This window comes from Anas acuta, chromosome 22 (assembly GCF_963932015.1).
Source record: "Anas acuta chromosome 22, bAnaAcu1.1, whole genome shotgun sequence".
Lineage (NCBI taxonomy): Eukaryota > Metazoa > Chordata > Aves > Anseriformes > Anatidae > Anas > Anas acuta.
Window position 1 is genome coordinate 4,871,623 of NC_089000.1, and position 21,379 is coordinate 4,893,001.

Below are 21,379 nucleotides of genomic sequence, written 5' to 3' on the forward strand. Positions count from 1 at the left end.
AAAAAATAAATAACAATAAAAAAAAAACAATAGGGCCCTGTGTTTCCCCCCTTTCTTCCACGCTAATTCTCCGAGCTTTATTTACCGGTGAATTAAGACAGAGCTTCTGTTGGATTCTGCGTTCAAAGCTCCAAGGGCTCATTTAGAAGTCAAATGTACTTGGGCAGGCTCGGAGGGGAAGCCTTGCAGTTTGCTGGCCCTCCCTTCTGCGGGTGGAGGAGGCTCAGGTGTCCCCCCATGATGGGTAAAATCCAAGCTCCTTTTATCTGGCGCTGAAACGCCTCCCGAAGGTGGCTATGGGGTTAAAAAGGTTTTGGTTTATCCTGGTGAAAACCCTTGAGGAGCTGTTGCCATCCCGTGAGGGCACGTGCTGGGTTTTGTGCCAAGCTGCAGGTCTCTTTGCAGTCCTTCCCCAAACCTGTGGGTTCTCTGAAGCCAGGCTGGGGGTGCAAGCTGGAGGGGCAGAGCTCGGCCCCAGCCATCCAGAAGGGAAGGAGCCCGTTCCTTATTCCCCACAGGTGAGGACACGGGCGGCGTGGTCTGGTGCTGGGGTTTCCAAAATGCTTCCTCCACAGACACCCTGAGCCCGTGGAGCTGCCCGAAGCCTGCCGCTGAGCTGCCAGGGCCGTGACACCTCGGGAAGCTGCAGCAGTGCAGACCTGGGGACCTGATTAAAATAAACAAAATGCTTTTCACCACATCAGTGACCCGAATTATGCCATTTAATTAAAACACGTCTAGACAAATAACCCCGGGGGAGAGAGATGCTATCGGCACCGAGCGTTTGAGCTTCCCGCAGAGGGACCGTACCCAGCAAAACCCGTGGCCGGCTGCTGTCTGTCCCGAATATCTGGAGCCTGGGAGTGCCACAGCCTCGTGTGGACACCGGGGTTGTTCCTGGTGTGAGCAGCTTGGCATTCGTTTCCTTGGGAGCAATTATCGTAAGCTGCCTGTGAGGAATATTTCTGTGCCGTATTGATGAGCGCTTGTGGATGGTTTTGTGTTTTGTTTTTTAACCCAGCTTTCTTATTGTAATGAGCTGCTTCCACCAGAGCACAAAAGGAGCATGTCACAGCTGAGTAAGAGCTGATTCGTACCCCGGCTGCTCTCCTGGATGTTGTGGGTTTCCTGCCTTGTGCTGTGGCAGCTGGCACCTCTCTGTCACCACTCGGTGGCACCTGGGGTGAAAATGAATTGAAGAGCTGGACCGAGAGCTCTGCAGCTGCCAGCACGTCCCGTGGTTACTCCGAGCAGTAGGCACCGACTCTTTCCTTGTCGCTGATCAGGAAGAAAGCTTTGCTTTCTGAGGCTGTGCTTAACTTGGTTTTTTCTTCTTCTGAAGGGCTGGAAGTTGTTCTGACTCTGAAGGCAGGAGGACACGTTGCCAAGTAACACCCATGGGGTGGTGCTGAGACCAAAGCACCGTGTTTCTGTGCATTTATGTAGAGATTTTTTTTCTCTTTAGGACAGGCAATAGATTTGTAAGGTTACAAATACACCGGGGTGGGAAGGCCTTTGAACATGGACTGCTCGTGCGGGGGCATCTGGCCATTGTGGAGGGCTCTCAGGGGCTCGGGTTTTGTTGGTGATCAATATTTGGAATAGGAATAACGGGGCTGGTGCTTGGTGGGCTTCTGGGGTCCTGGGGAAGGGCTTACACCTCCACAGGCTGCTTATTGCCCTTTGACAGGCCATGGGGTGGGAGCAGCCCTGCGCTGGAGCTGGTGCGTGCTGCCAGGCCGAGGGCTCTGCACTTCGGGCTTGAGGTCTGAGAATAAAATCCCAAACATCTGGGATGTCCCTGGAGCTCCCAACGCTTCCCAAGGAGCTCCACACCACGGCGGGGATGCAGCCTGCTGAAAATCCGAGCCCCTGCAGGCTGAAGGCAGGTCGCGACCTTGCATCCAAATTCCCCGGGATGCTGCGCTATTTTGGGAGCTCTCCGCTCTGCAGTTTGGAAGCTAATTGCACCCTGGGGAAAGCAAAATCCAAGCCAGCTGTTTCGGATGGGCACTCCACAAGCGGCTCGTGTCTTTAACGGGGTTTTTCCTAGCGTGTTGTCAAGAACTATTTAATTTGGTAGGGGATTTTTAATGTTCTTTTGTTGGTAACTGAAGCATTGGGCTGGCACTTGGAAATCTGGGGTCAGATCGTAATTCTGCTGACCTGTCCCTTCCTATCATGATTTCCTTGTCTTTACGGCAGAGCTGATGAGGTGTGCCTGGCATTTGGGATGGCTGCAAGAATAGATTCATTGACAGCAGTGAGGTGGTAATAGAGTCACAAAAATCATTCATTAAATAATGTGAAGGGCGAGAGGGAAAAGGGAAATCACGGAGAAGCCAGAAGGCTGTCGGGGTGGCTCAGCTGCTTTGCTTATTGTGCACATTTTGCTTGCTTCTCCCTCTGCAAAGGATTTGGAGCAGGTGGCACTGCTGAGTGCAGGGCTGCTTGAGAGGAAGAATCGGTTCCCCAGCCCCTGGGCTCGTGTGGTGCAAGGAGGGTGGGAGGTGAGGGGCAGGGACCGCTGCTGGACAGCGCTGCCTGCTCGTGGCACCGCTGGTTACAGCTCTTGGAAGCTTTTCAAGTTGTGCCACGGGATAAATTGAAAACTCTCCCCCCAAAACACACAATTCGAGCCCTGCTGCAGCCTGGGGATGCAGGAGAACCTCGGTGGAGGTGGTGGCTGGTGTGCCTTGTGCTGCTCCTCGGTACGTTGGGTGCCTTCAGATCAGCCCTTCTGGTACGGAGTGAGGAGTGGAAGGCAGATCACGGTGACTCCTCACATTTTTCTTTATTATCTTCAAATATATCTTTATACAGGTAACGTGCTCAGCAGCTAACAAATGGGTTGGCTTTTTGCCATACATAAAGGGATGTTTTACGATGAATAAGGCTGCTCAAAAACGTGGCCCCAAACAGAACCCGTGCAAGGTGTCATTGTCCCTCCCGTGGCTTTCATCCTATCTCGCGTGGCCTGCAGAATACAGGGAAGGGCTGAGCTGGAGTAATAGTGCCACCTCTTTTCTTCAGGGCTCTGCCACTCGCACATCCGTAACGCTGCCCGCTTCATTGTATTTGATTTTTGCCTTTGCACAGTGAAATTAAAGCGGCTGGCTTCGTCCCTCTGCCTTGTGAGAGGTGCGCTGCGATTTGCATGAGTTTGCAGCGTGTTGCTCTCTGTTCCTGCAGTGCTGCGGGGGATTGCTTAAAGAAGGAGAGGTTTTTAAGGCTGAAGGCAATGTTACATTTCTGAGGAAGGCTGTACGAAAAACTTCTTGAAATGTGGATTAACTGCGGCCCAGAACTTTGATGAAAAAGACTCTGAAGAATGACCTGCTCCTGTGGGGAGATGTGGGAGCTGTAAGCAGCTTAGAGGAATTTTTTCCACGCTGTGCTGATGGTTTGGGGCATGTTTCTTGTGTGAGTGGCTTTCTGCGACCCCAGGTTTTTGTTTTCTTTTCTGGAGGTGCAAGGCCCTCCGTGTAACTTGTGTCTGCTGGCTTAGCTAACGAGGGGGCAGTGCAATCAGGTGCTGAAATCAAAACAGATTAATTTCTATAGATAATAGCCTCTAATAGCAGAAGTGCTTGCGTTTTAGTGGGACTTGAACACCCTGAACACCTTCACCATGTGCTGCAGCACGACTCCTGTCCACGTCCCTCCCTCCCTCTCGCTCTCCGGCTGCTTTTTTCTGGGTGATGTGCAGGGACCTGGCTTCGGGCAGGACTCTGGACTTCTCTGACCAACGCGGGAGGCTTCACACCACTCGATGGTTTGTCTTAAATAGTCATCAAGGAACCTGTAAACGTGAAGGACCTGAATTTAGTTGTGAATTTGGTTGGGTCCCCTGGTGTGCCTGCACAAATCTAGCTGCCCTTCAGGCCCAAAAAGAGCAGCTTGGTGCTGGAAATGTGTCGGCTGAAGGGCAGATTCAAGTCAGCTCTCTGCTAGATCATCTGGTAGTCCTTACTCCATTCAGCGGAGGCTTTCCAAAGCATCTGTGTGAGGATGCAAGCTGATGAATAAATGATGCTCTGCAAGCTGCGGTTCCAGGCCCTGTTCCCTGACCTTGATTTCAATTCTGGTGCTAAGCTGTGAAAATCGGAAGCCGAGCAGTTTCCCCAAGCTGGAAGCAAAGCCTTGCCATCTTCCCGGGCGTTTGGTACTTCCACAGCTTCCAGAGGCAGTCACAGATCCCTGAATTTTAGGGGATGCTCTGCTGGCCTGGCCTCGGTACGTTTCCTTACCCATTACATGGTTGCATCCCCTCCCAGTCATGCTCTTCGCTAATGGCTGAAGGCAGAGTGATGAGAAATTCATTTTTAATTTTGCCCCTGGTTTCTGAGCTGGAGCAGTGCCCAAAGGTACAGCAAAAAGCCAGGTTTCTTTCTACAGCCGCTGGATTTTGCCCTGAATACACCTGCACCACGTAGCTGCGGCCCAGAGCCTCGCAAGGCTTTTAAGCCTCACCCCTCATCCTCCTCTGCCACGGAGACGCCTTGAGCTCAGATCAGTATTTGGTGCAGAACCCAAGCACCAAAGGCTTGCCAGAATCCTGCAGCTTTCCCGAGAGCTGATGGCTCAGCCCTCCGGTTTCCCTGGAACCGATAAGCAGGAGTTTTGTGCACGACAGAAGGACAGAAGCTTGGCCTCCAGCAGGGTTAAGAGCTGATTTAACGCTGCCATCATGCAGGAGGGATGGCGAGTGCTGCAGTGTTTGGAAGAGGGTTTTGTTCCACGGCTGGCTGCATCGTTGGTGCTATAATGTGTGAGTAGAGTGTCCACCTTCATTTCGGACAGCTTCCGTGGGAGCTGGCACGCAGCAGTGCACGTGCAGGAGGCAAAGAGCTGGCGGTGCTGTTTGGGGAGTGACAACCCAAAAAGGAGAGTGCTGATCCCGTGCCGTGGCGCTGCCGGTGGCCTCAGCTAAAGTTTTAATTCTGCATTAAGGGCTCAAACCCAAATGTTAATCTATTTTTAGAGCCGCAGCCTCGGATTCCAGTTGAGTAGTCGCAGTTTCATGTGATCAGAAGGGGGAGAGGGGTTTTTGGGGCTTTTTTTTCCAGCACCAGACAAAGCGTGCAGGTCAGCTGTCTGCTGCTGGGCTCGCTGTGTGCGTTCTGCACTTTGCGCTGTCCTTGAAGGAGCTGCAGGCCTTTTATTTATTTGACTTACGTTTTCTTAACAATCAAACCACGTTAGAAGCCGGGAGCTTCCAAAGGAAGAGTTGCTCTTGAGTGAGCTTAGGATCCAGGTGAGCCAAAGCCGTGAGCAGAATCCTACAAGTAGCTTCCCTCAGTATTAACTCATTGCAGATGTGAACTTCTGGTTACTTATGGTTTTACTAACTCAGACAGCTCCTTTGGAAAAATGCTGCTGGATAAGTGAGACCAAGTTGCTTGGAGATCCTCAGAAACGGACTAGACGTGGCCCTGGGCAACTGGACCTGCTTGGGGCAGGAGGTGGGACGAGGTGACCTCTGGATTTCTCTCCCAGCCTACAAGATTCTGCGATGCTAGGAATCAAAACTAATGTCTGAATCATCCCCTAACCCTCCTTTGCGGTGGCTGGAGTCAGTGAGCGTACACCCAGAACAAATGCCTTAATTGCCTCACCTGCTCCCGGAGAATCTCCCAGCGAGCCATGAAAAGAAGTGAATGAAGCTGCTCAGTCCTCGTTTGGAGAAAAAGCAGGGAGCCAAAGTCACCTAGGAAATTCGGGAGCTTGTCTCCTGTCGATGCAAGCAAAATGCCAGCGTGTGCAGTGCTAAACCCCAGTGTTTAATACCCAGGTGTCTGAACGCTTGCGAAGCAGAGACGCGTCAGAGGTTTGTGGGGTTTGGTTCGTGTGCCTACGGTGGAGTCGGTGTTTATTGTGAGGCAGCAAAGAGCTTGGCAAGGGTCCTGGGAGGGTGACAGGGGTGTAAACCTGTCCCAGGGCCAGGTGGGGGGATCAGCAGGGGATCCAAAGTGGGGCTGGTAAAGGCTCAGGCACCGATTTGTGCAGGGGAGGGTGGGAGCAGCCTTGGAGGATCCAGACACAATTCCAGGAAGCGAGAGGAAGGAGGGGCTGCTACCAGCCGGGATTGTTTCATTTAGTAATTAGTGCTTAAATCTCCTCTAAGGCAAATAAAGCAGAGGATGTGAGCTGCTGAGAACTGCTCCCTCCTCCCCTTCCCCGCACATCCCCACCCTTTTTAGCTCTTTCTCCTCGAGTGCAGGCTGCGTCCGTGGGGGATTTGACAGCGGGGAGCTCGCTGGTGGTGCACAGCAGGTGCCCGGGGGCTCAGGAATCCCAGAATCCCAGAATTGAAGGGCTTGGAAGGGACCTCCAGGGATCATCGGGTCCAACCCCCTGCCAAAGCAGGTTCCCTAGAGCAGGTCTCCCACACCTCAGGAGTCGAGATATTGATCGTTGGAAGGGGCTGCCCCTGTAGGACCCATGATTTATAGGACAGTGGTATCTGAAATGCGTGGCTGCTGCCACATTTGATGTTCTTGGCACTGCTCCTTGCTCCCCAGAGCAAGCTGGGAATTACAGCCTGTCGTTCTCTTGCCTCATAGCCCGGGGCTATCTTTAGGAGTTCAGGTTGCAACAGATCTGGAGTCGTTCCCCTCCGTTCCTTCAGGATGCCACCTGAACCACTGCAATGTTGCAGGGGTATCCTGGCTGCCACAGCATCGGTCAGACTTAAAAAGCTCCCCAGGCCTTTCCCCTGGAGAGAACCCCACAAGCTCTCAGTCCGGGACTTTTGCTGGTTGTTGAGCTTGATGCAAAACTTCTGCGTGAGGTTCCTGGGGCGCAGCAAGTGGCATCTCCTGATCTCCTTAGCAAAAGGAGATGCTGTCGTTCAAAATCTGCAGCTGTCAAGGTAAAATTATTGCAGCATCTTCATTCTCTGATTCCCATTCTCTCCCCAGGACTGTGAAAGACAGAAGGGAACGGCTGAGCTCAAGGCAGGGCGTTGGGGCTGGAGATGTGCAGTGCTGGAGTCCTCTGCCTGCACGCCGAGCTTGCAGCTCCAGAATTACAGGTCTGAGAGCTTCGGTGCGTTCCCAGAGGTTTTTAAAGCCCGGGATATCTGCTGGTTTCAGTGGAGTTACTCTTAATTGCCTCTTTAGAGTCTAGGTATAAATGAGTGATAAATAGTACTGCTGTTTGTGAGCTGTTCCCTGTTACCAAAAGGTGAAGGCAGGAGAGATGAGGTAGGGGTTAAATGATTTTTTCCCAATACTGGGACCAGGGTGAAGCCTGCTGCTGACCTGCTAGCCATGAACACTGCAAATACACGTGGAGAGAGAGGAGAACATTCTTTCCTACTTGAAAAAAAAGTGAAAATGGGGTTGTTTGTCCCTAATTTGCCAGAAGTAAGCTGAAAGGAAGCCGTCCGTTTGCTCTCCTCTCTCCTCCTTCCTATTTGTTGTTTTTTTTTCCCTTTCTCCTAACACGACACCCTTCCATGCGCAGTCGGCTGCTTTGTGGCTGCTGCGGTTTTCTTACACAGCAACAAGAAAGACAAAAACATAAATAAAGGAAAATGTGGTTACAGAACCACAGCTTTTCACTGAGCTCGCCTGGGCTTCAGGTTGGCTTTTCTCAAGCTTAGAGACGTCAAAACCCAGATGTCCCCGGGCAGGGACTCGAGGGCAGAGGTCTGTTTCTGCTACCAGGCTGCTGTTTGGCTCCACGTGAGCGTGTTGCTTCGGCTTTTCTGCTCCAAAAGCTCCTCCAAAAGCTCTCCTGGTGGCTTTCGAGGCAGAAGTGATATTGGGCTGGGTGAGAGGAGGGATGAGAACTGAGCCCAGTGCGATGGTGACTCTGTGCTGCTATTATAAAGGGGGATGTCTGCGCCCTGGAGAAGCCAAACGGGAGCTGACTGCCCCACAACTCATCTCTGTCTCCTTGCCAGCTCCTGAAATGTTGTAACCAGCACCATGGACCATTCCTGGCCTGCCTCGTGGGTCGGCAGCAACACATGGCAGCGACCCGGCCGTGGCTCCGTGAGTCACCCCGCGCAGCTGGCCCCGAGCTCCCCTCTCGGGTTCTCAGCTGTGAAGCAAATGGGAAACGAAACGGCTGGGCTGTGACAGCGAAGCAGCCCAGCTGTTGTACCGAGTCCTGGTGTCAGAATTTCTGAATTAGCCGCGTTCAGGAGTCCGGAGTTGAAACGCAATCACGAAACACGCGTCGAAAGCAGCAGTCTGGTTTCCGAAACTCTTAAAATCTCCCTTTCTGGTGGGCTCTGCAGAAGCCTCCGGCGGTGTCTGCTTTTTCTCTAAACACAAAAAACACTTTCTGAGGGCTCGTGGCCTTGGATAATCGAGGGAAGTTTGTTAAGGAAGCTGATGCAAACGCGGGGTTTTCTTAATCTTAATCTCTGCAGCTCGGAGTGGGACCTCTCCAGCCCAAAGCAGCAGTCGGAAAAACCACAGCTTGAGGAGCCCTGCTGAGAGCTGACGTTTGTGATTGTTTCCGAGGCAGAAGCTGGCTCTGGGGGGCTTGCTGCGAAGGCAGCAGCTCCTCACTGCCCGTAGCACCCAGGGTTTGAACCTGCTCTTTTCATCTGGCTGCTTCCAGAGGGTCTCCGTGTCCTGGACGGGCTTTGGAGCCCCTGCAGCCGGGTGTAGGAGAGCTGTGGGCTCCCGTGGCCTCCAGCAAGATAGAGATCTCGCAGGCTGGAAACCTGATTGCTTCCTGAGAGGATGAGCGAGCAGTGAATTGCTGGAAGAATTCAGAATATCTCGTCGGGGCTATAAATAGGCCTGGCTGAGGGACTGGAGGCGAGGCTGTTAAACGCGGGCCGTGCTGGTTCCTGCGCTGGTTTGGGGAGCAGGAGCATCCCACGGAGCTTCAGCTGCTGAAGTGGAAACTCAGAATTAAGCCAAATAAGATGGGAACATCCCTGTTCCCTTGGTAGTCACCTGTACCTGGTGGGTCAGCCCCGGCCGTGCCCAAGCTCAGGCTGTGGCACAAACGCTGGTTCTGGGACAGTGACCACAGGAAGGGGCTGCAGAACCGAAACCCTTACCAAAAACCTGCTGCTGGCCAGGCAAATCACTGCTTTGTTGCCCTTAATTATAAGGGGGTGAGTTCTGGATTAAGGTTTCATCAGGCCTAACCTGAGCCACAAAGGTGGGAAGAGAGCTCGAGTTGACGAAGGTGACCGAGACATTGGTGGCTGAGAGGCTGCTCTGCTGGCCAGGAGATGAGGCTACAGCTAAACCACAACGCCTTCAGTCCCTCGGGGCTGCAGTTTGGGTCTGGAGCCCCTCAGGGCTGGAGGCTCTCAGCTCCGACAGAGGGGCTGCTTAGCACAGTGCTGTTTTAATCACCTTCAGAGCTTTAAAAGGAGGAAAAAATGATGGAAGTTACTTCTGTGCCTTCCGATTTGGGATGGTTATTGGACAGCTACTCTTCCACCCTTTATTTTTGCTTGCTTCCTTTGCTCTAATAGTCCCTTAGCTGTTCAAGACTTGCTGGCACCAATGTTTAATAAAAATCCGTGTTTTTCCTGGACCCATCTAAGAAATCTTGCTGGTCTGATTCCGTTTCAACCTCTTGACTTTCTTTCTGTCTTTTTTTTCAGGGTGGTGAAGGAGGAGATCTCAGACGACAATGCAAGGCTGCCTTGCTTCAATGGAAGAGTGGTGTCCTGGGTACGTTGCTTCGGGTCTGTGTGTGTGTGTGGTGTCTGACACAGCGGCAGGGCAGCTGGTACGTGGATCCCGATGGTCAGAGGCATCTTATTTTCTAATGCACGAGCTTCACTTGAGCCCTCCTGCACACCCCGATGTGTGCCGAGTGTTCAGCACTTAGATTTTATATTCAGCTGAGATCCTAAAAACTGGGAGACCGTTCTCCCTTCAGCCTGTACCCTCTTGAAAGGCAGTTGTTGCTGAGAAATGCATCCAGAGGAACAGCTACCTTTTTTTTGTAGGACCTGCATACCTTTATTTTTTTGCTTCTGTGCTCCAACGGTTTGACTCAGCAGCACAGCTGACTGATAACCGGTGTGCTCGTAGATCTGACCACGTATCGCCACCCAGCCAAGTGCCTCGGTTGAAAAAGCAGTGAGTGTTTCAAACCGATTGTCACGCTGGTGTAAATGAGCACAGGGGATCTGTCTGCTTGCCCTCACGAGGAAGGGGAGATCCCCATGTGCCGTGCCCCATGGAGCAGTAAATCAGGTGTTGGAAGGAATCTGCATTCTCTGGAATAAAGTAGTTGGTATTAAGGAATAAGAGCAGTGTTTAAATAAAAATACAGCTCTTGTCTTGAGACCTGGTGGTCCTGGTGGAGTCCCGGGGGAGGACCGCTGGGTTCTGTAGCGAGATGTTGGGGCTGTGTGGGAATGGGTTTCGTGTGGAATAACAAGCTGAAGGGAGCATCCCAATAGCTCCAGATAGAAAAAGGCCACGAAGATACCATTTATGTCGCTGTAGTGTGAGAGCAGCACCTGATTTAAAAGCAAAAGGATGGAAATGAAGCAGTGGCTTGTATCAGGGGAGCAAATTGATCCTGAGAAGCCCTCATCTCCTCCTCAGCGTGCAACACTTGGGCTGTATGACTCCTCGGTGTCATTCCCCTCCTGCTTCTTCCCCTTTCTCACACGCTTTCACCTGGGAAGCACCAAATACAAACAGCAGGCTGGTGCCTTCTGCGTGCCTGAGCTGGGTCTCCCTTTCCCCCAGCACACTCGGAGGCCCAGCTCTGTTTGTTTTCCTCGGCGCAGGCTGGTTCAAGGCTGGCTCTTTTGCCCTGGTGATTCAGCACCCTGATGATTCAGCCTGAGCTCCTCTACCCCATGGTGGTGGCTCTTCTCTGCAGCAAAACAGGCCTCGGGTTGTTCCGACAAGGGACAGCGCTTCTGCAGTTTGAGGAAAAACAAACCCTAACCCCAAACTATTCCACATGAATAAGGATGTGGATTATTTCATCCTCTTTTACATCCCGATTGTTTCACTTCTTCCTCCTTCCTCCTCCCCTTCCAACCAGAAACCCGACGTGAGCCACAGCCCGAGGGCATTTGATCTCACGTTGAGAGATGAATTCTTTTCCCAGATTCTTAAATAACTCGAAGTATGAAAATATCTGCCTTTTTCTCTGTTTTCCACCTGAAAAGCAGGAGGGAATAAAGAACAGTAGGATCAGAACACAGGGAAAATATATGCAAGCACCAAATGCTATGTTCTAATTCTGCGGTTGTTACTGTCTTAGGTTCAGAGAAACGTTACAATTTCTGAAATTCAATTCAATTTTCTGATTGTGGTTCCCGTTCCAGGCTAGGTTACTGGCTGCTTGCCAAACGTAAAAAAAAAACAACATGTAATCCTTGCTCCTAGGGCTTGCCCCTTGTTTTATATCTTTCCCCCCATTCTTGTGTGAAATTCGGGCTGCTGCTGTCTGGTTTTTATGCTGCAGGTTTGCTCGGAGGCCGTATCTGGGATCGCTGTCTGTGTTTCTTTCTCCTTGTGCCATGTGCATGTGCGTGGTAGGAGACGCAGCTGCTGCTCCGGAGACCTCAGCTTTCCATTTTCCTTGTATTTCTTGCCTGTTTGCTATTTCCACCCTATAGGTGGGAACCGAGACACACAGCTTTTCTATGTTTTTTTTCATTTCTTTCCCTGCAAGGTCATGTAGGAAGTCTTCTGCAGCTGACAGCAGCTCTCGCAGAGTCTGATGACTTAATCTTAAAATCCTCCTCCTTGTGCACAGGTAGTAGGGATGGATAAACTGCTTCAAAAGACTTCTCTTCCCTCCTTTTCCATCCATCAGCTTGTTTCTAAATTTAATTGTGCACCCCAGTAGCAGGGATTCAGGTTGCAGCTCCCTTCCCAGAGCTCGTTTGGAGCACCTTTTGCAGATGATGTTGACAAGATGATGTTCCCTCTGCTCAACGATCAGCTAACATCTGTGTCTGACCTGCATTACCAATCACAAATTACTTCTTCCACGCTAAAACCCATAAAATCGTGGTGCTTATCTGCCTCTATTTGCTGCTAATTATTGGGGGACTTTTCTGTAAATCTTGCTGGAAGTTAATTGTTGGCAGTTTGGATCCCTTTCATATCCTATGCAGTGGAACTTAACAGTTAATTGCGGCCATATATTGCAGGACAACCAAAGTTGGTTTTTACCTCTTGGAAAAAAAACATATTTTGGGCTTCCTTCTTCGGTTTCCAGCCCCAGGGACCTGAGCCTTCGTCATCTTCCTTGCTAGAAAACGTGCAGCCGTTGTGCAAGGATCCAAGCTGGTAGCAGCCAGCTTGGATTCTTTCTCCAAGCCATCTGTGCTAATTGTCATCCTCGCTGCAGATCGCTGCGATGTGTGTATGTATTTCACTTCCAGACAACATATTTAAAATTGGAACATGAGGCGCACCCGCTGCAGCTCAGCTCTCTCCTCCCCCCCGGCTCCTCTCAGCACTGATGCAGTGACTGCTTTGAAGTTTACAAGATGACTGACGTTTGGAAATCTGAGTTTCATCTTTTTTAATAACATTTGAATCCTTCTATTTGTCATAGCTCGCAACTTTGATCTCGGTGTCATAGGCAGGCCTGATTTTCATAGGGGAAAATGTTCAAGGGAGGATCTGCAAGTCTTTAGCTGCTGCTGACTTTGGCTGCCCTGGGAACTCAACGCACACTTAGATTAGCGCTGGGTTGGAGTCACTGCTCCCAGGGAGACATCAGGACCTCCTCCCCAGCCCTCCTCTGTCCTTGGTTTTCTTACACATTGTCCTTTTGATTTTGGGGTGTTTTGTTTTTGAATCACTGATTTGGAGTGGAGGGCTGCTGCTTACTAGGTTTATAGTTTGCCTTTTCAGTGGTGGACCATTAAGATTCTCCAAAATACAGAGACTGTCATTAGTTCTGTGTCCCAGTCCTTCATCCAGGAGTTATTAGCTACAGCCTTCGCTGCTTCCTGGGCAAGATTTAGCAGCCGGTGTGACGGTGGCTGAAAAAGCAGCCAGCACTTGGGACGATGGAATGAACTGAATCGGCCGCCGCAATGAGTTCCACATTTCCTTGTTAACTCCCTCCACGTGAGCTGCACAGAAGACGTCCGCATTTCCCTCTGAAGCAGTTTTGGTCCTTTGGGGTGCAGCTGGTGCACAGCCCGCAGACGTGCTCCCGAGCTGCACGGCGTAGGAAAAGGAGTGCAATAAAATGCTACTGCTGCTCAGAGCTTCAGGGGAAGCTCGGTGGGGGAAATACAGTTACCAGGGCTGGCTTCTGCCCAGGGAGCTGGGGATAACGCCGCTTTTCTTGGGGAAACGCAGTGAGAATCCCATGCATGCAGCCAGGGCCCTTGCAGCGAGGTGAGTTCAGGGAAGGAGGCTGCACCCCCTCAAATCCCTCCCATCCTGCAGATTCATCAAATCCAAGGCATTTTGCAGCCTGGAAAGGGGCAGGGCTGCTGCCTCGCTACGAGGGCTCCAGCTGAGTCCAGTTCCTGCTGGGTTTGGTGCTGCGCTGCCTTTCTGGTCGCTGGAGTGTTTGGGGAAAATCAGCTGGGTAGTGCAAGCTGAATAATTGGGCTGCACGTCCTGTCTCCTACTGCACGTTTTCTTTCTTAGCACAACAAAACCGTTCTTAATGCTTGTTGCAGTGTCTTTATTAGTCTGGTTTGCAGCCTTCCAGCTCTGCATTTTTAGCCCAGTGCTGTTGAGCACAGCTCGGTGAGTCAGGACCGGGAGCTCTGATGAAGGGTGAGTGCTCCGGCTGTCACCTGCCCTAGATCTGGCCAGCCCGTGTTTGGTTTTAACAACTTAATTGCTTCCAGATCTCCCGCTTTAGTCTCTGAAGTCAGGTCCTCCTGCAGGACCTCCCAGATCCTGTTATCAGGAGCAGGATCACGGCGGGGAACCCATCTCACCGTTAGGCTCCTGTTTGTTTTGCTTTTTCTTTGTTTGTTTGTTTGCTTTCATTCCTCGGGGGCAAGTCCTCACCCCAGAGGATGCGGCTGGATCTCAGTCGGCGGATTCTGGTCTGAGGTGGGGTGTTCCCAGAGCGCAGCCAAAGGATGCATCTCTTCCCTTTGTGGTGGTGTGTCCTTGGGAATCGCAGCCCAGCCTGGCCTGCAGGGATGGATGCAGTTTAGATCTTGCCTACGCTCCGTTTCTTTGCTTCTTTTTATCCCCTGGTTTGATTTTGTTCCTGAAAGCTCTTGCCCAGAGATTCCACGTTTATGGCATGTGCTCGTAGGAATAACGCAGCAGTCCCCTCCTGTGCCCTCCCCTCTCCTCCTCCATCCCCTTCTTTAACAGCCAGCATCTGTCTATAACCAATTTTTGATAAATGAACTGATCACAACCGGAATCCCTCGCACAGGGCTAGCTCTTCATGGCTAAAAAGGGAAGGAAGCCCAGACCTCGCTGCCTTGTAGTCAAAGGTAACAATCTGCATCGGTCCTTGAGCATTTACTTAATTAAAGGCCTTATAAACATATTGTTTAGAGCGACTCGGCAAAGGGATGAGGTGGCTCAGGGGACGGTAATTGGATGGGAACCTTTCCACCTCCAGGCCATGAGTTCAGGGCTGGTTCTGGTGGCCGTGGACAGCGAGGGGCGCGGGCTGAGAATGAGCAAATGAATCGCTTTTAGCTTCCCTTCTGCTTTGCAGGGTTTTCCCCCCCATTCTTACCAAAACATTTAACACATATCGACAGAAGGAGCTAGGTGAGGATGTGCAAAGCCTGCATTTGCTTTTAGGACTCCTCCTGAGCAAGGTGAGCAAGTTGCTTCCTTCGGCCTCCATCTGTCCCGGTGCAGAGGTACCACCAGCGCTGCTTCCCCGTCCTCACTGCCTCCTTGCCCTCCTGTTTGAGGCCTGGACAGTCCTCGGCAGTCTTTCTTTTGCACAGGGTGCCCGGCTTAATGCAACACTCATTTTCATCCCCAAATTTCAAGTACTGAGTCTCCCAGGTGGGGGAGTTCTGCTTTCACTTCGGGCCAAACCCTCGTGTTGGGCATCTGCCCTCACAGTTTGGGTAGGAGAGGACAGCTCGTTAGGGTTGTAATAACAACAAACAAGCAACGCTTCTAGGAGGTGAAGCTGAGTTAGAAGTGGAGCAGAATTACCACATTTTGTTTGCAGAGAGCAATTACAAGGAATCTACGACCGGCACACCTTGGTGGGTTTTCTGCGGTGTTTGGTCCTTCTGCCCCAGGGTTCAGATTGCATTTATGCAGATTAATTCGTCTGATCTACATTTTGCAACACTGATAGTGTCCTGCCTTTCTAGAGGAAACTGAGGCACAGATGCTGTTTTGCTATCAGAAATTTACTGAAATATGGACAGCAAAGTCTAGGATTTTTTTCCAGCGTTAGTAGGGTTTTGACAAAATTGATGCAGAAAGCCACTTTTCACCCAGGCGTGTAAAAGGATCCTTCAACACAAAGCATCTCTGTCCTTTTTTTCTTTTAAAAAAAAACAAAACAAAACACAGAAAAATAATAAATGAAGTGGATAGAGACAGGTCTTACTAAAATGTAAGAGCCACTGTCAATCAGGGTATTATTATGAGCTACAAACGAGGAGGGTGGGGATAGGGAGCCAGACAAGTTCTTCTTTCTCTCGTCTATTTATCTGCTAATTAAAGATGTCACAACAGGCATGGAGATGGCCTTGCTGTCCTGCGTTTACTGGAAGTGAGACTGAGCCTAGAAAACCTCTCGTGTGCCATGTCCATCTGTGGCTCTTGAGACTGGCGGATTTTGTTTTTAGTGCAGATTCCTCAAAGGGGTGGGGGCAGCTCTGAGATACGGTGCTTGGTCCAGACCAAATTTTGAATTTTTCTCCATTTGAGGGTCCTTGTGGAGGAAGTTGCAGTACTGGGGCGTTGTGCTGTCAAGTTTCGGGTTTGGGTTTTTATTTGTTGTCAGGACAAAAGCAGGCTGAAAGCACAGCATTGCAACGTGCGTGCATTTTGCAAGGAATGCTGACGATTTGCAAGCTTAGGAAACTCCGAGTGTGCTGTAATGACAAGCGACACGCACACGTGCACTCCCTGCCCCGAGTGCTCGCTTGTTCCGAGGGGAGGAAACTGCTGGGGTGTTCCCTGCGTGTCCTGGCTGATGGAGTTCTCGTGCTGAGGCTGAATGCAACCTGATTTTGTGAAAGACTGGCAGGAATCTGTGCAAGTAGGCACTAAGCACTTCCTCTCCTCTCTTAGATAATCACAGAGCGCACAGCAAAGCAGTGGCCGACACCTGTCGGAGTGGAGAAACTCATACAAATGTGGGTAATTCTCTTTTTTTTTCTCCTGACAGCTGGTCCTGGCTGAAAGCTCCCACTCTGACACAGGCTCGCAGTGCACCGAGAGCCACGCAGACCTCCCGCCTCCTATCGAGAGAACAGGTGGCATCGGAGACTCCCGGCCTCCGTCCTTCCAGTAAGAGCAAGTTGACTTTTTTTTTTCTTATTTAAACCAAAAACCGCAGTTCCTGGTTGTCTCTTCCTCACATTCCTCCTTCCCTCTGCAAGCTGACCTTGTACAGGTTTCCTAACACTACCATTTATTGGGACTGTTAGAAAAATAGAAAGAACTTGCTGAGGAGTTAAAAGGGAGGGGGGAAGAAAAGGAATCTGTCATTGTTAGAAAGAAATGTGTATCCTACGTGTCTTCTGTGTTCTTAAACCTCACACACACCAGGACTATAAACTGCTAGACTTCAAGCAGTCCAAGTTCTGAATTTCACCACTTACCATCATTTCAAAACGTGGTGAATGCGGAGAGAAACTTCGAACTGGGAATCAAGCAACAGAAAATAATGTGAGCTGATGCACAGTGAGTAGAAGTGATGGATATTCAAGCTTCTGCAAGGGCTGGTACAGCGCTGGAGCGCCCACATCAGAGCTGAAACCAACCTTCCTGTCTCCTGTGCTAGCTGCCAGAAAGCTCTGCTTATTTTTTTTTCTCCACGGATAACCAGATGGTGGTATTCTCTGAGGCTTTCGTGCATCTGTTGTAAATTTGGCGTTAATGTCCAGAAGCCCTCTTTCTCTATGTATAGTAAATAAATCTGCCCCGTCTTTCCTGCGGCATAAAAAGTGGCGTTTGCTGAGCTAAACTGAGCTTCTGGGGCCTCTCTGGGCTTCAGCTTGGCAGAGTTTCTCGTGCTCGTCACATCTGTGAGTGCTGACGCTCTCTTTTGAGCCCTTCTTGCTGCGGGGATCAGAGTGTCAGGCAGCCCTAGGATGTAGGGATTAACATCTGCTGCATTTTCCAATCTTGGCTGGCACCTTGCATTTCACTCTGAATCGCTGACATGAACAAACAGCCAGAAGGATGGGCTGATTCAGGGAGCACAGCCCCGGTGCTAGCGAGGCAGTGGTTTGCATGTTTTGAGAAGGAAACCCAGCCTTGATGTGCCCCTTGTCACATTTTTCCACTGCTTTCCGAGATAGCTCGTGCCTGGAAGAGCCCTGAGTGTTCTCGGCGAGTCTTTTGCAGATAAATGGTTTCTATGGGGGACGAGAAATCTTGACAAGAAAGAAATACAAACCCTGCCTGACACCGGGCTTTTTGCAAGGGTTTTACTGCCCTCGTGCGTCCAGGAATTGCTTTGTGTTGGCCAGGGAAGGCTTCAGTGAGCGTAGTCACATGGCTTGCAAGCATAAGTAGTTCTTTGTCTTCCTGACCTGTACCTAAAGGTAATAACTGCAAGATCTTTTGTAAAAAAAAATAATTATATTGTAAGTCAGGCACAGGAGCGTGCTTGCAGAACCCCACTGCTAATAATTGTGTGTTTCAGAGCAGAGAAGTTTAAGCTGAGGTGTGGTGCACCTGCTGCACTCACACGTTACACAGCAAACGTGGGAGGCCTCAGAGAGGTGAAGTAACTTACACAGGTCGTGCTGAGTCAGGAGTAGCAGCACAGGAGGTCGTGTTTCCTGGCTCACGTTCTCATTCCCAGATGAACCGCCTTCCTTCTTCCTCTCTCCTCCACCCCTCTGTCTTTTCTTGTTTCAAAATGCAGGACAGAATCCGGCTGATGGGTCAGCCTTCTGGTCAGAAACTTGTTCTCCCTCAACGCTGTTTTTGATTCTTCTCTTCCCACTTGAATCTCTTAACATTTTGTAGTGTTTTCTGTTCTTGTTTTTTTTTTTTTCAGTCCAGAAATGAGGCTAACAATGCCCTAACCTTATTTCCATAGCACAGGGCAGGGTGTCTCACTCGGTTATGTGGCACAAAGCCACTTCATTCTGTTCAGCTATTAGCATTTCATCTAAAAAGACAGCTATTCGAGATGTAAAGATTCCAAGTGATACTGAATTCACCGTATTTTGAAATGGTTTGTTACTCTTGGATAGATTAGGTTGAGCTGCTCAAGGTTTTCATTGCAAAGCGTGGTTTCCAGAGCTTGCATCATAACTCTAGTTCACTCCTTACTCACAATTCTTCAGCATTCTTCTAAACGCTGGATCTTGGGCTTGTGGTGTGGCGATTCTGCAATTCTGTGTCTTTAGAGCCATTTCTGCATGCGGTGTGCTTGGAAAGCGTTTCCTGGTAAGAGATGATGAGTGCAACCCTGTAACTTGCACGGCCCAAACCTGAGTATCACTGTTTGTTCACCTATCACGTTCCTTTCTGAGAGAGACTCACCTTCCTGGCTCCTAAATCCCTGAGGGGATTTTAAATGCAATTAAACCCAGCACATCTGTCGTCTCCTGTCTTCCTTCTTCACTGATGACTGAGGCTTTATTTATATAAGAAGCCCCGACCAAGCTAGGCGTTGTGTAACTGTACAAACAAAAATGTTCCTGGTCTACAAAGCCTACAAGAAATGGATGGAGCAGACAGGCAGGCAGGCACAGCCATCGCAGGGAACGAGATAATTACCAGATGCGAAGAGGTAATCTCAGCTAAGCTGTCTGACAGCACTGATGCTTCGCTCCAGCATTGCTTCAATGCAAAGAAAATTTACTTTTTCCCTCCCCGGTGAGGGTTCTGAAGCTCAGCCTGTATTTCGTGCTCCGCCACTTCTGCTCAGCGGTTGCCAAATCTGCGTTGGTCTGAATGGGTGAGGCAGCTCCCGGGTTAGTGCTGGAGGTGCAGGACTGAGCTGAGCAGTGACCTCAGAGCTGCCTTACTGCCCCCGGCCCACAGCACTGGGGCATGCGTTTTGGAAATTGAATTGAACTGAATTCACTCGGCAATGAGAGAGAAACAAACCAAGGCTCTTTCTGGGCCCTTTGTCAGGCTGTACAGCACCTTCTGGAAGCGGGTTTAGCCTGGGGAATGGTTTAGGGCTGGATAGTAACAGCAGTAGTCACGAGATGGTGCTGCTGAGATGGCTGGGAGCCTCGCCGGCCGGCTAGCACAGCTCCCAGCTCCCTTCTTTGTGTGCAACACTGCCTTAGGAAATGGTCAGCCCCTTTCCCTTTCAGTTTTACTGGCAGGAGACATGCAGAGGTACTTGTGACAACGCTTCCATACCTGCTCACATGTCAGTAGCCTCATCAGGGCTTAAAGCGTGCAGTCAAACGTCTTCTTGACTAACAGCCTCTGTTTCCTAACTGCTGTGGTGGGCATGTCCGCACACCTCATTCAGACAAGGAAAGCGTGTGGGTGTGCAGCTGCAGAAGGCTTTTCAACAATCCTCTTCGATGCAACGCTGTGCACATGTGCTCGCTCTGTTCCAGCTGATGTTCACTTGGCTTGGATGATCTCTCAGTGCCTGCCCAGCCGTCAGGGTGTGCAGTAAGGAAAGGCCCAGGATTAGCCTTAAATAAAAGACTCTTGGTCAGCACAGTGATATTCCGGTGGAGCTGAAAGGGAAGAGGGCAGGGATAGCAGCAGAAAGATGTGCTAGCAGCCAACTTCTTGGTGAGAACATCCTTGTACGAGGTCTCAGAGGTACTGTGCTCTGGTTTCATCAGTGAAGAAAGCCGCCAAGGTTCATGTGAGTTCCCCGCGTGCTTTACACCGTTCCTGTGCCTGAGCAATGAGGCTGCAATTTGTAGATACAAGCAAATAATTTGGGGGAAAGAAAGCCTCTTGCCTAACCTCTTCTAGTTTCATGCTTAAGAGCAAAAATTAAGTACAGAAGCTCTTAATGAATTAGCGTGCTGCCCAAATCCCTTAATCTTTCATCTCGACTGTCACTCGGTTGACACATCGCAGCCGGCAGCGAGCCAGGACCTGAACCAGGAACCTCTGTCTGGTGCCACTGTCAGGCCCTGGAGACTCACCGTACCCACTTGGCTTGGGCTCACACGCTCCAGGAGTCTCTTCTGGGTTTGGTGCCAACGTTCCTGCTTTCTCAGTTTCTCGAAACCGAGTTCAGAAGGGCTGGGTTCTCACTCCACCTGACGGGGGGAAAAGAAGGTGCAAGTTCTTGGGGTGTATGCTAGGAAGGCTGTTTTTTTTTTTTTAGCTCTTCCACAAAAAAAAAAAAACATGGGGCCTGTTGGTTGGATCCTGGGCAGCGGGTGTGCACAAGGAGGGCCTGTCGGGTGTAAATAACAGACGTGAGGGGCAGGTGTGATCAGGGACTGCTTTTCGGTGGGTGCTGCTTGCAGGAGAGAGAGGATGAGCATCCACAGCAACTTTTGAAGAGAAATCTTTCACAGCAGGGCATTAGCCTACGTCAGATCCCAATGGCCCTTCACAGGGACTTGTTAGGTTAAGCTTCCTGCAGCACTGGCAGAGCTGTGGAGCTTTCAGACAGCTGAGAACACGAGGAAAGGATCAGGGTCTCTTTGAGTGTTTCACAGACACGCACTTAATTATTTCGAGCTTTGCCGTGACTTGCAACACTTATGCCTTCAAGGTCAGCGCTCAATATTAAATGTGGCTGCAGTAAGGTAAGGCTTCTGCCCTTTGGCTGACAGCAAGCCACAGGGGCAGCTCAGGTTATGGTCAGGGAAACAAGCCTGGCTGAGGTGAACAAGCACTTCAGGAAGTGTGCTGAAACACAGGGATCGGCTTAAAAAAAAATAATAAGCCCCTGGTAGAGCATGGCCTCTGCTGGAGGAGTTCATGCATATTCCCACGTGTTTCTTGGATTGTGATCTTTGAAAAGCCCATGGGAGGATTTGAGAGAGGTGTAGGAACTTGGGGGGGTTTGGAGGCTGAGTTTTAGCATTGGCAAGTCTTCTTCTTCCAAAAAACAGCGTTGTGGGTTTGTCCTTGTTAGGCAGGTATGCTGCAGGTGTGTGATGCTAAAATTGTCATGATGGGGCTGCTGAGTTCCCGTGTCCTGCGAGAGTACCAGCAGCTAAAGCTGTTTTGTCCTTGTCATCTCAAAGCCTGCTAAAATGATCCCTTTTCTTAGCCCACCAGCAGGCTTTTTTTCCTGTGGAAATGCCATGCAACAGGCCTGTGGCAGGCTGCAGCTGATCCTCAGAACAGTGTTCTGGCTTCTA

At 50.5% G+C, this 21,379-nt stretch overlaps 1 protein-coding gene across 7 annotated transcripts in view; it reads left to right on the plus strand.

The window, feature by feature from the left end:
- Nucleotides 1-21,379, plus strand: part of DVL1 (dishevelled segment polarity protein 1) — an 88,065-nt gene that overhangs the window by 19,615 nt on the left and 47,071 nt on the right. For all 7 annotated transcript variants that reach the window (XM_068658319.1, XM_068658315.1, XM_068658316.1 and 4 more), the window contains exons 2-3: nucleotides 9,590-9,659; nucleotides 16,279-16,400. In XM_068658319.1, the coding sequence (XP_068514420.1) occupies nucleotides 9,590-9,659; nucleotides 16,279-16,400 (192 nt within the window). The remainder of the gene's footprint in view (nucleotides 1-9,589; nucleotides 9,660-16,278; nucleotides 16,401-21,379) is intronic.